Raw genomic sequence first — 18,339 nt, 5'->3', positions numbered from 1 at the left:
GCTGGGTCCCCCAGAGCAGAGCTGCCCTCTGCTCCCTGCTGAGCAGACCCACGTGGATGCAGCAGCTGTTGCCACCCGGGGACCAGCACATGATTATTTCATTTGCAAACATTGCTCCAGATCCAGGCATGCGGCCACACAACTCCCAGCAACACAACCCTGCATTCACTCGCTTTCAAGTGAAGATAATATGCAAGTAAACCAATCTGATATAAATAAAGTCACAAAGATAAACAATACATTTAAAAAAAAGATTTCAGCTCTAGCTAACTTAGTACAAAACTGTAGATTTTCCTTGTATGTATAAAAACCACCAGATTATACTAGCATAGATGGTATTAAAAAAATAATTTGCACTTTCAGTATTAAGATAATGTATTAAAATGTCAGAATAAATAGCAACAAAATTTAAATTTAATATTTTACTTAATTAAGGCTGAAGTTTAAGAGCCAAATCCTACAACCCTATACACATGCATGATTGAGCAAGTATAAGAAGAAGGATTTGACTCTGTTTCTTGAAAATAACAAATGTGCAAGCATTGTCTAAAACACAAGTGGATTTCTTCTTCAGCTGGTGGGTTGCAAAGCTCTTTTGACATCATGTGGGAACACAGCCCCAAATATATCTTCATGGTATCGCTTTTGGCTCTGCAAAAAGAAGGACACGCAGGAGATGAATGAAATGCTGCCAGCTACTCCTTATCCATCAGCTCAGTGACTAAAAGGCCTTTTGCATTTGCAGCACTGGTTGTGTGGTTGCAGACTTTTGCTGCTGCCAGTGAAAGGGAGCTCCCTGAATCCGGGGCACAAACGCACCAGGACGAGTTCTGGTAACAGGAGGGTCTGAAAAAGCAGCAGCCCCAGGCACTGGGTTTAGTGAGGGGCCCACGAAATTCCTGAACTCACTTTTCCTCTGTTGGTACAACAAAGCCTCAAGCTCCTGGTGTTGCCAACACCCTGCAAACTGATCCCCAGGACCCCGGTGTGAGAGCAGGGTCCCTGTCCCCCCCGGCCAGCCCGGGGCTCAGGAGCGCAGCCCGGCCTGGCTGTGCCCACCCGGGGGGCACGCTGTGCCTGTCACGGGGTACCTTGAGCTGCTGGAGCTGCTCGTGGGCCTGCCGCGGGCCGAGGCGCAGGGCCCGCGCCAGCAGCGCGCGCAGCGCGGCGCCCACGTCCCGCGCCATGCGCGCGTCCCCGCACACGTAGACGTGGCCCTGCTGCCCCTGCAGCACCTCGCACACGCGGGCCGCCAGCTGCCCCCGCAGCACGTCCTGCACGTAGACCTGGCAAACACAGAGACATCAGCACGCCCGGCTTCTGGAACGCTGCTTGGCTGCTGGCTCCTCCGAGCCCAGCGCGAGCCTGTCTCAGCCCGGCTCTGAGGGCCCAGCGCTGTCCTGCAGCAAAGGTGAAAACGTCTTCAGGCTGCCCTTTACAAGCCCACATTTGGAAGCTGGGCCTGTCTCTTGATCAAACTTGAGCAGACAAAGACTCTTCTACATGCCAAAGTCTCCTAACTGCCAGGAGAGCTAAAAAGAGGATAACTTTTATTCAGTTGTGGTTTTTCCCAGTCAAGATTCTGCTACATAAAATTAATTTCCATGGTCACCGTGTCATTGAAATGGGGGAAAATGGCCAGTGCCAACTCATTTCTAACTCATGGGCTAATCAAGTCCTGCAAAATACAAGGTTTCTGAAAATGTTGCAGTTCTAGTTCCAAAGGCTGTTTGCACTGGACGTGCCTCTCTGTGGCAGTGAGGGGTTATATTTATAGCAATTTATAGCACAGCTTGCTTGTGCTGGAGTGTACAGGATTTTCCTTCATTTGAAGAAGCTCAAACCTGCTCACAATACACTGAAGCAAAATTCTAACATTTTTTTAAGAACAAACAAACAGAGTCCAGATCTTAACTTGAGGGATGATTCTGGAGGAGTTAACCCTTAAAAAACAAAGGAACCAGCCTTACTTTCTCTTGGCCAGGCAGTCTGGAGTAAGCTGTGTAGACATCTCTGAGGACTCCCCTCCTCTTCATCTCCTCAGTCTCCTCCCTGTAGATGTGATCCAGGTCTGGCCGCCGGCAGCCGAACAGCAAGGTCATGTCCCCTCCTCTGAGCCCTGAAACCGCGTGGGACAGTGACAGCCTGAGTGCCTGGGGCAGCCCTGGCACACAGCACTGGCACACAGGACTGACACAGCACTGGCACAGCACTGGTACACAGCACTGGCACACAGCCCTGGCACACAGCACTGGCACAGCACTGGCACAGCACTGGCACACAGCACTGGCACAGCCCCTGGCACACAGCACTGGCACAGCACTGGCACAGCACTGGCACACAGGACTGACACAGCACTGGCACACAGGCTGGCACACAGCACTGGCACACAGGCTGTGCTCTCCAAGTCCCCAAAGGACCCCTGCCCACGGGAATGGTCCCTGGGGGATGGACTGGCTGTGCCAGCGCAGTGCCCGAGGAGCCTGGGGGTCCAACCTCTGCAGAGCCCTGGCTGATGTTTGTTGTGTGGCTGTCTGTGGCTGCAGAGCCCTGGCTGATGTTTGTGGCTCTCTGTGGCTGCAGCCCCGGGCTGTCCCTGTGCCGGCCCTGCCCAGGTCCTGGCTGATGTTTGTTTTATGGCTGTCTGTGGCTGCAGAGCCCCCGCTGCAGCCCCGGGCTGTCCCTGGGCCGGCCCTGCCCAGGGCCCTGCAGTACCTCTGTGCTCCAGGTCGTAGAGGCGCTGCAGCCAGAAGCTCCTGAAGGGAGCGATGCCCGTGCCCGAGCCGATCAGAATGCAGGGCTTGGCCGGCTCCTCCGGGAGGTGGAACTCACCAGCACTAAAAGGCAAGAATGTGTTAATTAAGTACCTGGTTTCTGACTGAAACTCGTGCTCAGTTGCTTGAATGACTGAGCGGCACAGCCCAAGTCCCCAGTGTGAAAGCAGCAGTGGGGCTGAACTGGGTGCTCCTTGTTCCCTCCCCTTTCCTTGCTCTGCAGTGGAGAATGGGGTCACAGCAATAGAATTATTTCAGAATTTTCTAATGATTTGTAATTTTACTAAATGTAAGGCATAGTAACAGGTCTAATCTCTGGAAGACAGGGGATTCCCTCTCAGACCCAACTGTTCCAACTTCAACTCAGCAATCCCTTGAAAATATGCACAGGAAAACCCAGTGCAGAAGCTGAACCATGAGCTGCTGTTACTGGGTTCATTTCCTTACCTGCGGATGAAGCAGGGAACGGTTTCACCGAGCGCGACCGTGTCCAGCCACGTGCTGCAGACGCCGTGGTGCACAGGCCCTTCTCCATCTAAACAGAGCAAGGCAGAGCACTGATAGCCCCCAAAAGCCCTCTGGCTGTAAAAAAGCACACTTTAGACTTAAAACCACAGCTTTAAAATACATGTATGTCTAGTAATGATTTATAAAACGTGGAGACACTGATGATGGTGCATGATTTTAGCAAATCTTGGCCCAGGAGGAACACCTGCCCTGCAGGTACCATTCTGCAGGTATGACAACACAAATTTTTTATTACAGATATGCTTCATGCTGTGTGGCAGACAGGTTTTTTTTCCTGAACCACAATGTAGTCTAAACACCATTTAATTAAGAGAGAGATGAAAACAACAGTTCATTACCTCTTGTCCTGTAGTTTACAACTGCAACTGTCAGATGAATCTCTCTGGGTGTCATGTCACAGGAGGAGCTGACAGAATAGTACCTGGGCTTCAGGAGGGGCAGCTGAGTCAGCAGGAAAGCTGTGGAGACCTCAGCAGAGGGGAACTCCTCCAGCACCTCCAGGATATTTGGGCTGTTGTAAAACTTCCATTTGTTGTATTCTTCTGTGCTCTAAAAGCCAAAGGACATCACCACAACATTAGCAGATCATGCTGAGTTCAGGAGAGCAGGTGTATTTGAAATGTCACTTATAATAAGATTCCTGCTTTACATTCAATTAAATATGCAGGTAAATCAACAAAGAGTTCTCAAAACTTTGCCAGGACCAATACTGGGGTTTCCTAAGAAATAATTTAATTTTGAACACAGAAGTTCAGAACCCCACTACAATGTCCTCAGACACCTGCTCTCTCGGTGAGGATGCAGAAACTGAAGCAGAATTCATTTCTCAGCTCCCTGTCATGGCACACCCATGAAATTTTGTAGTCCCAGGTCCTGACCCCTTCCAAGCCTCCCTGAACCTGGTAAGAGGAGCCAGCACTCACCACACCTTTGAGCCATTACTTACAGCCACATCCCTCTGACTCTCAGGGCAGCAAATTCTCTGACAAAAACATCTGCCAGCTCCCCTGCAGCTCCTCCAGGTGCAGAGTGTTAAAGGATGTCTCATCAGAAACCACGGCGAGGCAGGAGAAGCAGGCAGGCAAATGACCCACCCAGAACCACACAGGAAACAGCAGATGCTGGCTCCCACACCCAAGCTGAGCCTCAGACCCTCCTGCTCTCACCGTGGCTGGCTTTCTAAGAGCACAGAATATGTAACACAGGCATAAAATCCATCACTACTAAAATTCTTAAGCTTCTGCTACAAAGGGTATCAGAGGGCCCAGTGGACAGCAGTGCAAACAAAGCTCCAGCCCTAAGGCTCACCTGACACAGCACCTCCAGCCTCTGCTTGTCTCCTTCTGCTGTCACCAGCTGGGAGAGCTTTTTTAGCAGCTGTTGGGAGGGTGGAGTAGTGATATCAAGCAGGTATGTCAAAGCCTCAGGTAGTGTGCAGGCTGGAATCTTTTTGTGACTTGCCCAGTACCCACCTGGAAATGAGGGAAAGAAAAGGACACTTAGCAACACCTATGGTATTTGACAGCTGTAGAGCTTTGCAAAACACAGTGTCCTTCAAAATACCCCTTCAGGTGAGGGTGCAGCAGGTCTAGACCACAGGGCCCTTCTGAAAGATGTTATTGTGAGGTTTTGAACATTTTTTAAGGGGAGGATCTGATACAGAAAACTTCACAACAACAAAACACTACTTGGAAAGGCAGTCTTTCATTTGGGGAAACCATCTTTCTGGGTTCAGAATCCTATGATTGTTCCTACTAATAAGGGAAAGATGGGCAGGACATATATGTCTATTTTAGGACTTTTACACGTAGCAATAAGCAAACTGCTGATTAATTTAATTGCAGTCGATGGCCAATTCAGCAACTGAATTGCAGTGTCACCTCAAGGTACCTCTGCAAACCCTGGTGAAGTCATGGTTTTTCCAGAAAGGGCAAAATCAGAACCAAGAATTATAAGAATAACTAAAAAGCAGCAACAAAATCCTATTGAAACTGGAGAAAAGGACCATAGAATCAAATTCAGTCAGCAAAAATTCTTAGGAATTTTAAAGGAATCTGTCCCACACCCTCTGCTGTTTTGTCTAAAGAGACCCAGCTTACCATCAATGCAGGTTTCCAGCCTGACAGTCTGGTCAGCTGGAGGGGCATCCTTGACACGTGCAATGATGCCATGGACCAGCTCTGCCTGGTTGCCCGGGAAAACCCCGAGGTGCTCCCCAGGAAGGTAGTGCACTTCCTGATCAGCCTCACAGTGCAGTTTAACCAGAATGGTGACACGACTGCATGGCAAAGAAAGAGAAATGAGACACATCTTGGTTACATTGGCAGGATTTCCATTGGATTGCACAGGAAAGGAATAAATCTGCAGTGGCACTTGGCAAGGGCTCCCCTGTGTGCATTACCAAATACCAGACCAGCTTAGGGCTTCACAGAGACCTAAACAAATCAGAGTCCAGGCATGTGAAGTACTTGTATCCAAACAAACTGGGTGCTGAAGTTCTCCCTGGTCTGTCCAGTACAGAATAAACATGCCTGGAATCAGCCACTGGAAGTGCTGCCCCACTGCAGACTGCACAGCTCACATGCTTCTGCTAAGGACAGCACAAAAATCCAGTATCTTTTGTAATAACTGCAGGGAGAAGATGTTTATAACCAGGCACTTCAGATGTTTAAGCTTTTAGTAAAATGTAGTATTGCAATATTCAAAAGAATGAGGTAGCATACCTGGACTTCGAACTTTGAAGATTCTGCCTGAATTTCAGCTTCATGGGAATTACATCCTTGGCATGAATGTTTGCAAGAGCTGGTGAGAAAAGAAGTTATGACTAATTAATTTATTAATTATTAATTAATAACTGAGGTTATTGATGGTAACATTGTGATTAGGTTTGTTTAAAATGTCTTCAGATAAGATGCAGAGGAGAACTGAACCACGCTGGCCCCAGAAGGGGGGCAAGGGACTGACCAACCATCATCAGTTGTGTGTGCCCCATTCCCTGACTAAAAGCAGTTCATCTCAGCTTTTGTTCCTCTGGGGCTGTACAAATGTGTGACAGTTCCAGTGTTACTGTGCTGGGAAAGACAACTTACACAATGGAAACCAGTGTTTTTTTAAATCTGACCATGTACTTCATGATATGCATTCTGCCATCCAGCAGGGCCAAGAGCACTTCTGAAAAACCTTCAGAGTGCAGCAGAGGGAGGGGAAGGTGGGAGCAGTACCTTTAGCCAGGTCCATGGGCTGGGAGTCATGCACTAGCCTGTAATTGGTAGGGTCCCAGCTTTCCTCAGAGGTGTAGATCTCAGGCAACTGAATACTGTGTCTCCCACGGATGTTAAAAATGTCACAGGCAGCCTAGATAAAAAAAAACCAAAAAACCACAAAAAATAAAGGCTATTCACAGTAAAAAAAATTCTTAGCATTGTCATAATCCTAATAAGGAGCTATCAGTTTCACACATTGCTGGTTTTTAGTGCCTCTGGTGTGTGGGTTCAGTGAGTTCAGTAAGGTTCCACTTCTATAACAGTACAGCCAAAAAAGATCTACTGCAAAAAATGTTTGATGCCACACTTGTTCATACTGAGCATTCCGTTATCCAAAAGTCTTCACACTATTTTGTGTGGATATTAAAAAATAATAGAAAAGGGACCCAGTTCCCTCTCCTTGTTAGGCAAGCAGTAGAGAACAGGGAAGTTCCAAATTCAGATGTTTGGTTTCCTTAATTTTCCCTCATTTTTATGAGAACTGAACTAAAATGAATGGATGGGTGCCCAGAATATGATTGTATTTCTATATTCACCTGGAAAGCACTGACTGCCCAGCTGCGGAAAGCTTCTTCTTGCCCATTGAGCTCATCCCCTTCACCCACTGGAGTGAGCTGGGAAGCCCCAAGCTGGGCCAGTTTTTGGTCAATGGCATGAGCAAAGGCACAGAACTCTGGGTACATGCTGGAGCCCAGGCCAAACACAGCATACCTGCAGAAGGAGATGAAAAGTAGATTGCTGTGTTATACTATATGGAGTGCTAAAGGACTCAATCACATGCAAACCAAATAATAAAGCATTTTTACCTAATTTTGTTTCTCAGCAGTTTCAGTCTGAGCAAGGAGTCCTTCAAGGCCTGCATAAAAATACATAAAATACTTAAGTTAGAAAAAGACTCTGAATATTCTGATCTGAAACCTGATCCATATCTTACTGAAGGACATGAGATAAATGAAAGGTTTGTCTTTGGTGAGCTGAGTCTCATACACACTTGTGAGGTGAACATTACCTTTCCGTTACCCGGAGAATCTCCATTTCCAAAAGTGCTAGTAACCACCAAAAGAAGTGTTTCTTTTTCCAGGTCACAAATATTGTACTCATCCATGCACAGGATCTGGAAGGAATAAAGCTCATGAGACATTGCTAGCAGACACAAGAACTAGCCTTAGATATCTCAGATGTCTGCTGACCAAACTCACACGGCATTATGCTAAATGAATACAAAATCAAAGTTCTAGTCCAACTCGCATTTACAGAACATTCCAAACAGAGGTTTGGAGAATGGAAAAGCCTGCAGAAGCCAAACTGCTGTCTCCACGAGGCGTGGCTGCTTTGCAGTGCTCACCTTGGTGCTGAAGGCACAGCTGAACAGGCTGCACAGCTTGCTGGCGAGCGTCTCCGACTTGCCCGTCTCTGTGGCGTAGATCACGGTCACCTTGGCCCTGCTGGCCACTGCCCCTCGCATGAGTGAGGATGCAAAGAGCACAGCCCTGGGGAAAGAACAATCACACACAACTTTTAATGGAGCTACACTAATTCAGGTTGATTCACAAACAAGCTAGGAAGGACTGAGCTTGAGCATGGCTTTTCTTTGGAAGATGGTTCAGAAGCAACACGCTCTAGATAGCCCTGAGCAAGAACCTTGGATAGGAATGTTACCTCAGGGTGGACAGGTAAGGCTATGATTCAAACCTCTCAAGTGGTCCCTGTTGTAATATTTTTTTTTTAAAGAAGTAGAGCAGAAACATTACAAGAATAGAATAGTTGGACAAAGCATGAAGAATCTTATTTGGACAACTTACTTTGCCAAGATGCTAAACTTTATTTCTTTTTTCCTTGGCCTCCGGGTCTCATCATGCCACACGTGTGTTTTCCATGCATCCACCTTTAAAGAAAAAGAAGATATGCTTTAGGTAAGGAATGCAAATAGTAAATAAACAATCTGTGTATCTTTAAGGGGCCCAGATCAAATAGAATCCGTATATACAATCCACTGATGTCAGTCTCTGTTGCATTAAACTGCATTTTAGTTAAAGCCAGAGAAGTCAACAGAACTAACAGCATGTCCCACATAAAATAGCTCCTTCTGCACTTCTGAACCTGTCTAGTGAACTTTCATGAACCAGGGCTTGGCACCCAGACTCCCTCAGGTCCCGTATCGCATCAGCACTGCTGAGGTTGTCTGCTAGAGTCGGTTTTTTCCTTTGATGATGTGTACCTGGTAGTAATAGAAGGGAGTGAGGACATAGTTCAACATCTCTTGGTGGAACACGGGGGTTATGCTGCCTGACATGGGAGGCACAATCCACACCCAGTCTGCGGGGCAGCCGCCCCGCGCGCGGTACTCGCTCTGCATGTACTTCAGGAAGGACTCGGAGGCCGAGTGGTGATCCATGATGGTCACATTCTGTTTCTAGAACAATGGCAGAGAGAAAAACATGCATTAAAAACCCTATTCTGCCCTTCTACCTGCTGTAGCTAAAGTAATCCTCTTGCTTTGGTCAATATTTCACGGACTTTACTCAGAGTAAAGGGAGTATTTTATGGGAAATAAATACTATCAGCAGTTACTGTAAAGATACAGATTGAGGGCGGGCCTTTGATTAAGAACTCTTAGATCTTTCCTTTAACATCAGCATTTTACCTCTGCAGCACTAGGAGTGCATGCTGCAAAGCCACTGACTCACTTTTACCCACTTTTCATATTGTCGTGATATGTTAAACTGGAATTGAAAATAACATATATTAATCCAATGGCTTTATATAGGTTTTGAAACATAGATAAATGTGTTAAAATAATGGAAAATCTTTCCCTTAACTTCATATACTTCTTTCTCTTCCTTCTGCTTTTACCTGTGAGGAAACATGGATTCCTCCACTTTCTCAGGTGAAAATCAAGAATAATTCTATTGGAATCACAATGTCATCTCCACTGAGTGAGAGGAAAAAGGGACAGTGAGTGTGTCTTTTCAGATCTCACACTCAGTGACCTACCTGGAAGCTGTGAAGCACAGCCACATTGATCTCTACAACAGCTCGGTCCTTCCATAATGATGACAGTTTGTTTGTTTCCAGTCCCATTCTCCTCCCTACCTCCTACATGTGATAAAGAGAGAGAAAAGGGAAAAGCAAATTTACTGTATGGAACTTAGACCCTATGATTTCTCAGCCTCATCACCTTTGTATCAGGAAAAAGTTGTGCAGAAGGGGAGAGAGTCAGTCTCATGCTGGGGAAAGTGATGGCAGCAGAAACACCTGAGATTAAAGGTAAACTGGAACTTTGGAGTTCTGGTTCTTGAGGACGTTCCAGCTTCACAAAGCAGGAAGTGGTTCTCTTTTCCAAAACCTCCTGCACCGAGGTCCCCCCCGTGCAGCCCAGCCCGGGGCCCTGCAGCAGCTCACCTTGAGGACGTTGTAGCGCTGCGCGTCGCAGAAGTCGCGCACTCCGATCTCTGTGCCCATGTACCAGCCATTGAAGGGGCACGCGGGGAACTCCAGCCCTCCCACCTCCAGCAGCATGCCGGCCACGGCGGGCAGCGCGTACCACCTCAGGTCCAGCTCCTTAAACCACTCGTACCTGCCCAACAAGCAGTCTGAGTTATTATCTGTGCGCCTTTTCCTCGAAAAGGAGAAAAGCCCAGGAAGATAAAGAGTACCAGTTCCAGGAGGAACCCCTGGACCAGGGTCTGCAGAAACTCACAGCAGTTTTCAGTGCAGTATTTGGGAATCAGCAGCTACAGGAACTGCAGAACCATATTACAGAGTTCTGCAATCTGCAGGCCAGTCCCAAAACAAAGAGGAAGAAAAAAGCAATGAGAGAAAGGCAATAAACACTGTTATGAGTGCAGTGTTACATGTGTATTACACTAGCATAAGAAATTAGGATTTTTAAAATTCTGAATATAATTGAAATGTAGATTGGGAAAAGAGTTTTCAAACAAAATGGTCATTTGCTTCCTTAATTTAAATCTCATTTCATTGTTCTAACAGGCATTTTATCTTTCAAACGATTTATCATCATTTCATCCTGACAAAGAACTCATAAAACAACTGCCAGAGGCACGGCCCAATAACCTGCCAAGGTGAGGCAGAGGCAAAAATGCAATTATCTAAATCTTGTGTTCTTACTTTGGATGCTCCATTGGCACTTGGAGGACAATTTCTGGAGGTAATTCAAATATTTCTGGGTCTTGGCCATTTGCTTGGAGAACAAGTGGAAGCACATCAAAGCGGCCATATTTCGGCTTCCACCCAAGCTTGATGCACAACTGCAAATACAGAAAGCACATTTTGTGTTCTTTTCAGGTTTCCCCTCCAGATCTGAAGACAAAAGAATTTTAACCCTCTGAAACCTGCTGAGCTAAATTCTAAGTGAGAAAGGTTCTCTTTGCCATTCGAACAATGCTGAGCCATGCTGATGAAGTGCAGGTTGTGTGCCTGGTTGTGTCCCCTGGCAGTATTAGCTCCCCCTGTTCTGAGATGGAGGGCAGCACTTTTGTATCAGAGCTGTAGGAAATTATTGTTCCTGCACCTGGAACTTGTGGGGCAGAACATCCCATCCACTCCTCACCTCCCTACCACTGCATAAACGTGCGAGGAAGGAGCCCCAGGGAGGTGGGTTAGCCGAGATGGGAAGCAGCTGTGGTGGAGTTTGGAGCTGTACCTGAGTGAACTCCACAGTGGCAGGGTCTCCAAGGACAGAGCCACCTGGCCTTTGGTAGCCAGCGTAGCGGATCAGCTGGCTGTTCCACACGCGGAAATCGTGCTGCCCGTCCGTCCTGGGCGGGAACACCGTGATGGCTGACCTGCCCAGACACAGGACACACCTTACAAACGCACCCTCCCTGTCCACACAGAAACTGGTACCAGCAGAAAATGTTTTACATTTCTAAAATGAACATCAGTAGGAAAAAAATCATTCATCCTCTTTATCCACCTCCCCAAATCTTCAAGTCGTCTCTTTTCCCAAGGAATTGCAAAAGGTTTTGTAACATCAGCCATGAAAGTTATAAATTTTCAAGATGGCTGATGGAAGACATGAGAAGAAAATTTAAGTACCAGGAAAATTAAGAGCAGAGACAAGTTGTCAAAATGTTTAGATAGACCATTTCATGTGTTTTTGATGTCAGATCTGGATGTGATTTTTGTTGTTTAAAATTAAAATTAGAGACCTACCTTATATTACCATTGTTTGTGGCATACTGAATATGATGACAAATATGCTCAAACATTTCCTTGGCTGTTTTACAGTCCCGTGCATCAAACACCTGTGTGTTTCCAACAGAAATGTAAAGAAGACTAATTTTGAAACAGTAATGCAAAGTTGTTATTTTTCCTATGCACTTAAGGAATGGAAAGATTGTGGCTTCACTAGGAAAGGTTCATTTTTATAGTTCTTATATGCATCATTTTCAGCCATAACAATCCACCAAGGACCAGAACATGTACCATGACACACCTGGTTCCTACACTCACACTGCTACACATTTTCATTCAGCCATGAAGTAGAGAACTACAAAGAAACCAACCTCCTGATATGGACAGGAGGGAATCCTCAATGGAAACAGTGTTGTAGCAAAGGAAAGGCCATTGTTCTGAGTCACAGCAGAGGACTGCTTGGCTACAGCTTAGGTGTAGATGCACAGCTCACCTGCAGGTTGGCCCACTGGATTCTCCCGATGCACCTGGGTGCATTCCTCCAGGCCTGCTTGGCAGCAAAGGTCAGCTCATCCTTTGTCAGCTGGTAGGTTCCTGTTGTTTCTATCTCCTTGGTCACTGCTTCCAGCCGGCCCAGCTGTTCTTTGGTTTTTGGCCTTTTGAACAGGAAAAAGCCAGGAAAAGAAACAATGAGGATTTCATTCAAAGTGCAGACGTTCTCTTTATATTTTGCCTTCAGAATTTAAGACTTGTCCTTATGGAGTGCAAGGACAGAGCCTACTGGCCCCATGAAGAAACTAACACACTAGAAATTTAAGTAGTGACACCATCCTTTCACCACCCAATACATGCATGGACTGGGCACAAGCTATTCTGTATAAGTTTTTGGTTAAAATTTGGATTTTCTGGATGAATTTGAAAAAAATCACAAGGAACTAAAAAAAAGAGAACAGGTGAGTTTCAGGGCACATGTAGGCTGAGAGTGACTGTCCTCTCAAAGATCCATTGTGTTTACAAGGCCACAGCTCTTCTGAGTAAAGTAAGTAAGATTTTCATTCCTAAAGGGAAGTGCTGAGCAATTCCTTTGTCAAGGAAACCAACTCTAAAATTCTTGAGTTCGATAACAGACAGTGAAGTCAAAACATTAGAAAATATTTATCACAGCAGAGACAAAAATTGTTTTGTTGTCTTACAGACAGAATGAAAATAGCCTGCACTGTCTGAGAGTTTTCACATTTTCAGCAAGATGAAAGATCAAGGGCAAGCATATGAGATAGTGTAAATCAATGTGATCAAACAGCCATGAGCAGAGACACAGGGATGTGCAAGTACAATAGGCTGGTGAGGACAGCCTGTGGGTAATACAGGGACTTTCAGAAAGATTCAGAGGGAAGAAAGATTTGAAAGTAGTTCAAAGTGTCTAAAGAAGTGGTCATTATGTGGCTGAGTCCCTTTGAAAGTTTGATAATGTTTTCTAGTGGGATGAGCAAACACTGGACTGTTGCTTGAAAGCTCATCATGTGGAATGTCACTGCAAGCCCTTGGACATCAACCAGCTGTTCCAGCATTTCCTGCAACAAGATGCCTCAGCACCATGGCCATTTTTGTGAAAACACAAACCCCTCTCAGAATGCTCAGTGAGCTTATGCTGATAGCACAGAGCAAGGGTGAGAAGCAACACTGGCCTTCCAATCTTTGGCTAAAGCCTTGAGAGGAACACAGGGAAAAGATACTTGGAACAGCAGAAACAAAAGGCATTTTCCACACTGAGACTGATCTGAGTGCAGCTATTCCCAAGAAAACAGGAGGTAACACTGGCAGAGTCCTCAGCGTACTGGAATGTAGCACACTCCAAAAGAGACTGATCTGAGTGCAGCTATTCCCAAGAAAACAGGAGGTAACACTCTGGCAGAGTCCTCAACGTACTGGAATGTAGCACACTCCAAAGGGATGGAGCTGAGGAGTGCATGGTCCAGGTCCTTCCCTGTGTTCCCAACACCTTGGATTGGCAGATGGAGCACATGAAGTGCTATGACAGTTTGATCTGGCATTTTTAACAGTCTTTAATGCACGCTATGTAACAGGAGAGTTACCAAGAGCTGTGAAGAAACCAAACCCTCCTGGAGGCTCACAGATAGACAGGTAGGTAGAGGATTTTATACCCAAAAATCAAGTTCACCTACTCTTTAAATGAACTGTAGTATTGCTTGAGGAAGTCTACTGCCTGAGGTAAAAGATCCTCTGGTGGAACTGGCCCATCTCTGGTACCTCTCACCAGGCCCTTTGGGGTCATGAGTGACCCTTGGCAGGCCTTGGTCTGGCAGCTGATAACCTGAAAAACAATAAAATATCAAAAAATAATGTTGCACTCTGCGTATTTTAAAATTTCTGAAAACTCTCTGTTCATATTTCCATATTTTACCTCTTTTGCAGTCAGGTGTAGTGTGTCAAGAAAGCTGGATCCATTTTCCAAGTTTCTTATTCTTACATGTCTTGGACATCCTGATATTTGGTTTGAAACTTTGATGTCATTTGGAGGGAGATTCTGGGCAGAGAACAGACAAAAATGCATACTGTCTTCAGAGCTATTGAATATCTTTCAGTTTCATTTTAGATTTAAAGTTAACATCAAAATATTTCCGTTTAAATTCAATAAACTAGATATAAATGTGATCTGCTCCAACATGATTATTTGACTACAAAACTACTGAGCTAATCTACAGTTTGATATGAAATGAAGGAAAAAGTATTTTTGTACTAATCAAACAGGGTCTGCCACTGCAAATACCTTTACAATTTCAGTAAATCCTCTGAGTATCTCTGAGCATTGTAATCACAGTCTCAGGAAAACAGTGAACCAATTTCAGAGACAGGACAGGTTTGTTACTAAAGGCTTTCAAAGGTATATAAAGGAATCAGGCATCCCAGTCCCCATGGGGTCACTTCTTCCTTTGAGTCTTATCAGTGCTCCATTTTCACAGAAAAGAACTTTCACCCAAAGATGTCCCAGCAGTCCTAACTCCTGCAGCCCCAGTCAGACCTCTCCAGTTGTGAGCAGCAAGCACCACTCACGTGAACTGCCACCATCAAACACTGATGCTGGGAACAGACCTCTCCTCCCTCACTGGGCTTTGCTGGAGTCATGATAGGCAGCCTCTCCATCTGCTTCTTGCTGGCATTGTGCAATTTGGCATCACCCTTTTCTGAGCTTCAACGGAGAGAAAGAAAAGTCAGCACAAGGCAACATCCTTTACGTTAGGCTTTGCTTTCAGCATCAGCAGGAGATGCTCAGTGCTGTCTCTGAAATGTGTCCTGAGCCATAAGCCAGCAGGGGCAGGGGGCAGGACTCAGCAGGAAAGCCACAGAACCCCTTCCCAGAGCACTGTGTGCAAGGGAAGGGTGTGAAACCTGAAATAAGTAACACCCTGAGAAGACTGAGAAATTTAAGATGCATGTGCAACTTATTTTATACAGTGTTGTGTATGAACTGCATCACAGTATTACTTCACCAACTTAATTACAGTATAAATAATCACTTTGCTATTTTTATAGCATACACACCTCCTGAGACTTAGAATACATGAAACCATGTTAACTCACAAAATAAATTTAAGACTATGAAAGAGAAAGCAAGATGATTTAAATCCTCAATGACTGTTTAACTTCAACACAAGTGTTTAATGTTCATTACCAAGTTACATCACCCAGAGACCCACAGTCCTTTGGTCAATGTCAGTATTTTGGAAACACATTACGGGTTTTCTCCAGGACCCAAACCACTTAATATCTTCCCTTTTCAAATCAAAGATAAACTATGAAACCATTAAAACCAGGATCTTACCCATGGATCTTCCTATTTTTCTCCACGTTGTTGTTGATGTCCTTCTCTCTGGGGCACTGGCTCCTGGCAGCATGAGATTTGAACACAAACTGCCAGGGGCACAGCATTTCGTATGGTTTTTTTGGTGGTTTTGCTTCACTGTGCTGAAACCTTGTTTTGTGTGATGTGGGAACACTTCTAAGGACATAAAAAACCCAACAAGGTCAGTTTTTACCCAAGAGGGCAACTCCCTTTAACATCTTTCAGAAACTCACCAGCCTAACTGATCTGATCTGACATCCTGTGTTTAAAATGAAAATTGCTCAATTCTTAGGACAGTGATACTAAAACTAAGACTTTGTCAGTGTAACATGCAGCCATGCATTAATCTAAAACATTGGCAAGAGAATTTCAGATGACCCCTGGTCGTGTAAAGCGGCAAATATTGGTGTCAGAGCAGACCACAAGCTTAGAAAAGGGATGTGAAATGTTGCTGTGTTAATCACACAGCAATGAAAAAATCTTGTTCACATATGAACCTAACCATTTTGCAGTGCATCCACCTGCCAGAGACAAAGAGGATTCTGAGAGGCTGAAGTCTGTAGCTTTTAAGATGTGTAGCACTTATTTCAATGTAACACATAGCATTTACATAAGGGTGTACAAAGTTTATGCTATTCATTTTAACACACATTTTCTGCTCATTTTTGAACATAAGATGGATTTTGTGCTAGGGGTGTGACAGAAGAGAATGATCAAGCCAGTAAATTGCAGGGATAGAGAGAATTAGCCCCAGCATTTGAATCTGGTTCATAACAGAAAAAACCTGATGTTTCCAAGAAGTTAGAGACAAAGGAAGAAAATAGACATTGTTACATATTCCTGATGTAAATTATGTCTTATTTTGATATTTACATTACTTTTACAGTGAAAGTTAAATTTATGCTGGACTCTGAAGATACTGACTGCTCTGAAGTTACACAAGAAGAGAAATCCATCCAACTGTCTGTGCAGAAACTGCAAGGTGTTAGGATTGTTTGCTACTCCAGGTGAGAGAAATAATGTGTAATAAGCATTTCTCTGCAGTCACAAAATAGGAAAAAAAATCTAAATTATTATTCTGCAATAAAAAATGCTGTGATGTGCCTATACAATTTTGTAAAATACAGGGAGAAAAGAGAGGAGAAATGGAGAGGGGGAAGAAAAGAAAGAAACAAAGAAGGAAAGAAAGAAAAAAAGGAAAAAAGGGGAGAAACCTCACACAAACATTTAAAAAATACACAGGGAGAAAAAGGAGGATGAGGAGGAAAAAGTGAAAAATAACAGGAAAAAAGAAAGATAATAATAAAAAGAAAAAATAAGAAGAAAAAGCAAAAAGAAAGAGAGCAGACTCACATTTCCCTTCACTGGCACTCAGCAAGAAGCTGCTCTGTGTCCTGCCCCGTGGGTGCTCTGGGGAGCACTGTCAGTGTTACCATGCACAAACCTTTAAATCAGCAGAAAGGAGGGACAAAGTTTTCAGAGCAGCTGGACAGCTTGGAACTAGAGCAGGAGACTGAGTCTGACACTTTGCTCCTAATACAGAAAAAAAGATACAGTTTGCCATGTAATTACTTAGCCTGTGAGTGGCAGTAAATGAATGACAGAATGAACACCTGGACATGGTGCTTCTTACCGTGCTTTTGTGAGAGGTGTCCCAGCCCTCAGGGAGAGACTCCTCTCTCCCAAAGCTTCTTGCCTTCCACCTCCCAGGCTCTGTATCCCTCCCAGGAGGCAAAAGCATTTTATAGTGCAGACCATGTATGCAAAATAGCTCTGAGCAAGGCTGGACATGGACAGTGCAACTGGGGATTCCCCTGATTCCTGTCGTGTCCACTTGGAGAAGTGGAGGGTGTGTGGCTGTGAGCAGCATTACACAACCGGTGCGAGGAGGGAGGCAGCTCCTGCAGGTCAGCATCCCTCCTTCCCTGCTGCAGCCTGGACTCCTGCTGCTGCTCCCGGAGAGGGCAGGCTATGGCACTGAACCTGTCTGCAGCCTTGCACACAGTGTTAAAATGAAAAGAAATAAATGCTGAAGGGCTTCTGACAGCTGTCATCCCTGTGTGGCCAGTCTCCAGGCACCCTCCTGTACACCAGCCATGGCTGTAGGAAGAGACTGAGCAGCTTCAAGAGAAATGTTACAGAGCTGCAGAGCTTTACAGTACAGGCCAGGAAAGAATTAACCATCTTCTTATAACTAAGGACAGGTATTTTAAGCTTCACCTACACATACTTCCTTACTTTTTATCAAGTTTTAAAGGATCTTTCTCAAGAGAGTATTTGTAGAATTTCTTGCTCTCCAGAGCTTCCTGTTCTGCCTGTTGCTGCCTGTGAGATTTGTCCCCAGGTGCTTTTCCAAAGTATTGGGAATACTGGAAGGAAACTGCAACTTCCTGGAGTACAAACCATTCCCACCATGCTGTATGTGGGAATACCAGAGGGACAGCTGGATGAGGAAGATGGGATTGCAGAGCTGATTTTCGGTGTCTGACAACATGAGAGCACGTACCTTTCATAGAACCAGGCTTCCCCCTGCGGTCTGGAAGGCAGAACCCCCCTGGGACAGGGCTGGCAGCAGTGCCCAGTGCTGTCAGGCACCTGCAGCCCACCAGTCTGGTGCCAGACAGTGCCCCTACAAGGATTTTCACCTGCCTTATTTGTTCCTTCCTGTTATGTATGGCTATTTTAAGGAAACTGTTTACAAATTAAAGATGACTAATAAATCTGCTGAATAATGTGAATCAAACGAGGTACATTG

General features: G+C 45.2%; 1 protein-coding gene across 1 annotated transcript; it reads right to left on the bottom strand.

Annotated features, from left to right (window-relative positions):
• Positions 1 to 374: 374 nt before the first annotated feature.
• On the bottom strand, positions 375 to 15,728 carry NOS2 (nitric oxide synthase 2). Its single transcript, XM_041425347.1, has 26 exons — positions 15,564 to 15,728; positions 14,834 to 14,930; positions 14,145 to 14,267; positions 13,906 to 14,054; positions 12,216 to 12,378; positions 11,741 to 11,832; positions 11,229 to 11,370; positions 10,694 to 10,833; positions 9,968 to 10,142; positions 9,560 to 9,661; positions 8,784 to 8,978; positions 8,368 to 8,450; positions 7,911 to 8,055; positions 7,575 to 7,679; positions 7,372 to 7,421; positions 7,102 to 7,276; positions 6,524 to 6,656; positions 6,026 to 6,104; positions 5,402 to 5,580; positions 4,611 to 4,774; positions 3,641 to 3,851; positions 3,222 to 3,309; positions 2,716 to 2,837; positions 1,971 to 2,119; positions 1,092 to 1,286; positions 375 to 651 (listed from the first exon to the last, which is right to left on the bottom strand). The coding sequence occupies exons 1-26, from the start codon at positions 15,668 to 15,670 to the stop codon at positions 571 to 573; spliced, it is 3,444 nt and encodes a 1,147-aa protein (XP_041281281.1). The 5' UTR covers positions 15,671 to 15,728; the 3' UTR covers positions 375 to 570.
• Positions 15,729 to 18,339: the final 2,611 nt, after the last annotated feature.

Source organism: Onychostruthus taczanowskii, unplaced genomic scaffold, assembly GCF_017590055.1.
Source record: "Onychostruthus taczanowskii isolate IOZ18803 unplaced genomic scaffold, ASM1759005v1 scaffold89, whole genome shotgun sequence".
Classification (NCBI taxonomy): domain Eukaryota; kingdom Metazoa; phylum Chordata; class Aves; order Passeriformes; family Passeridae; genus Onychostruthus; species Onychostruthus taczanowskii.
This window is presented reverse-complemented; position numbering and strand designations above follow the sequence as displayed.

Coding starts and splice junctions, on each gene's coding strand:
- NOS2 (XM_041425347.1), bottom strand. CDS start 15,670: ATGCTGTGCCCCTGGCAGTTTGTGTTCAAATCTCATGCTGCCAGGAGC. Junction 4,775..5,401: donor GCTGGAAACCTGCATTGATG/GTAAGCTGGGTC, acceptor CCTCATTTCCAG/GTGGGTACTGGGCAAGTCAC. Junction 2,120..2,715: donor CTACGACCTGGAGCACAGAG/GTACTGCAGGGC, acceptor ACGCGGTTTCAG/GGCTCAGAGGAGGGGACATG.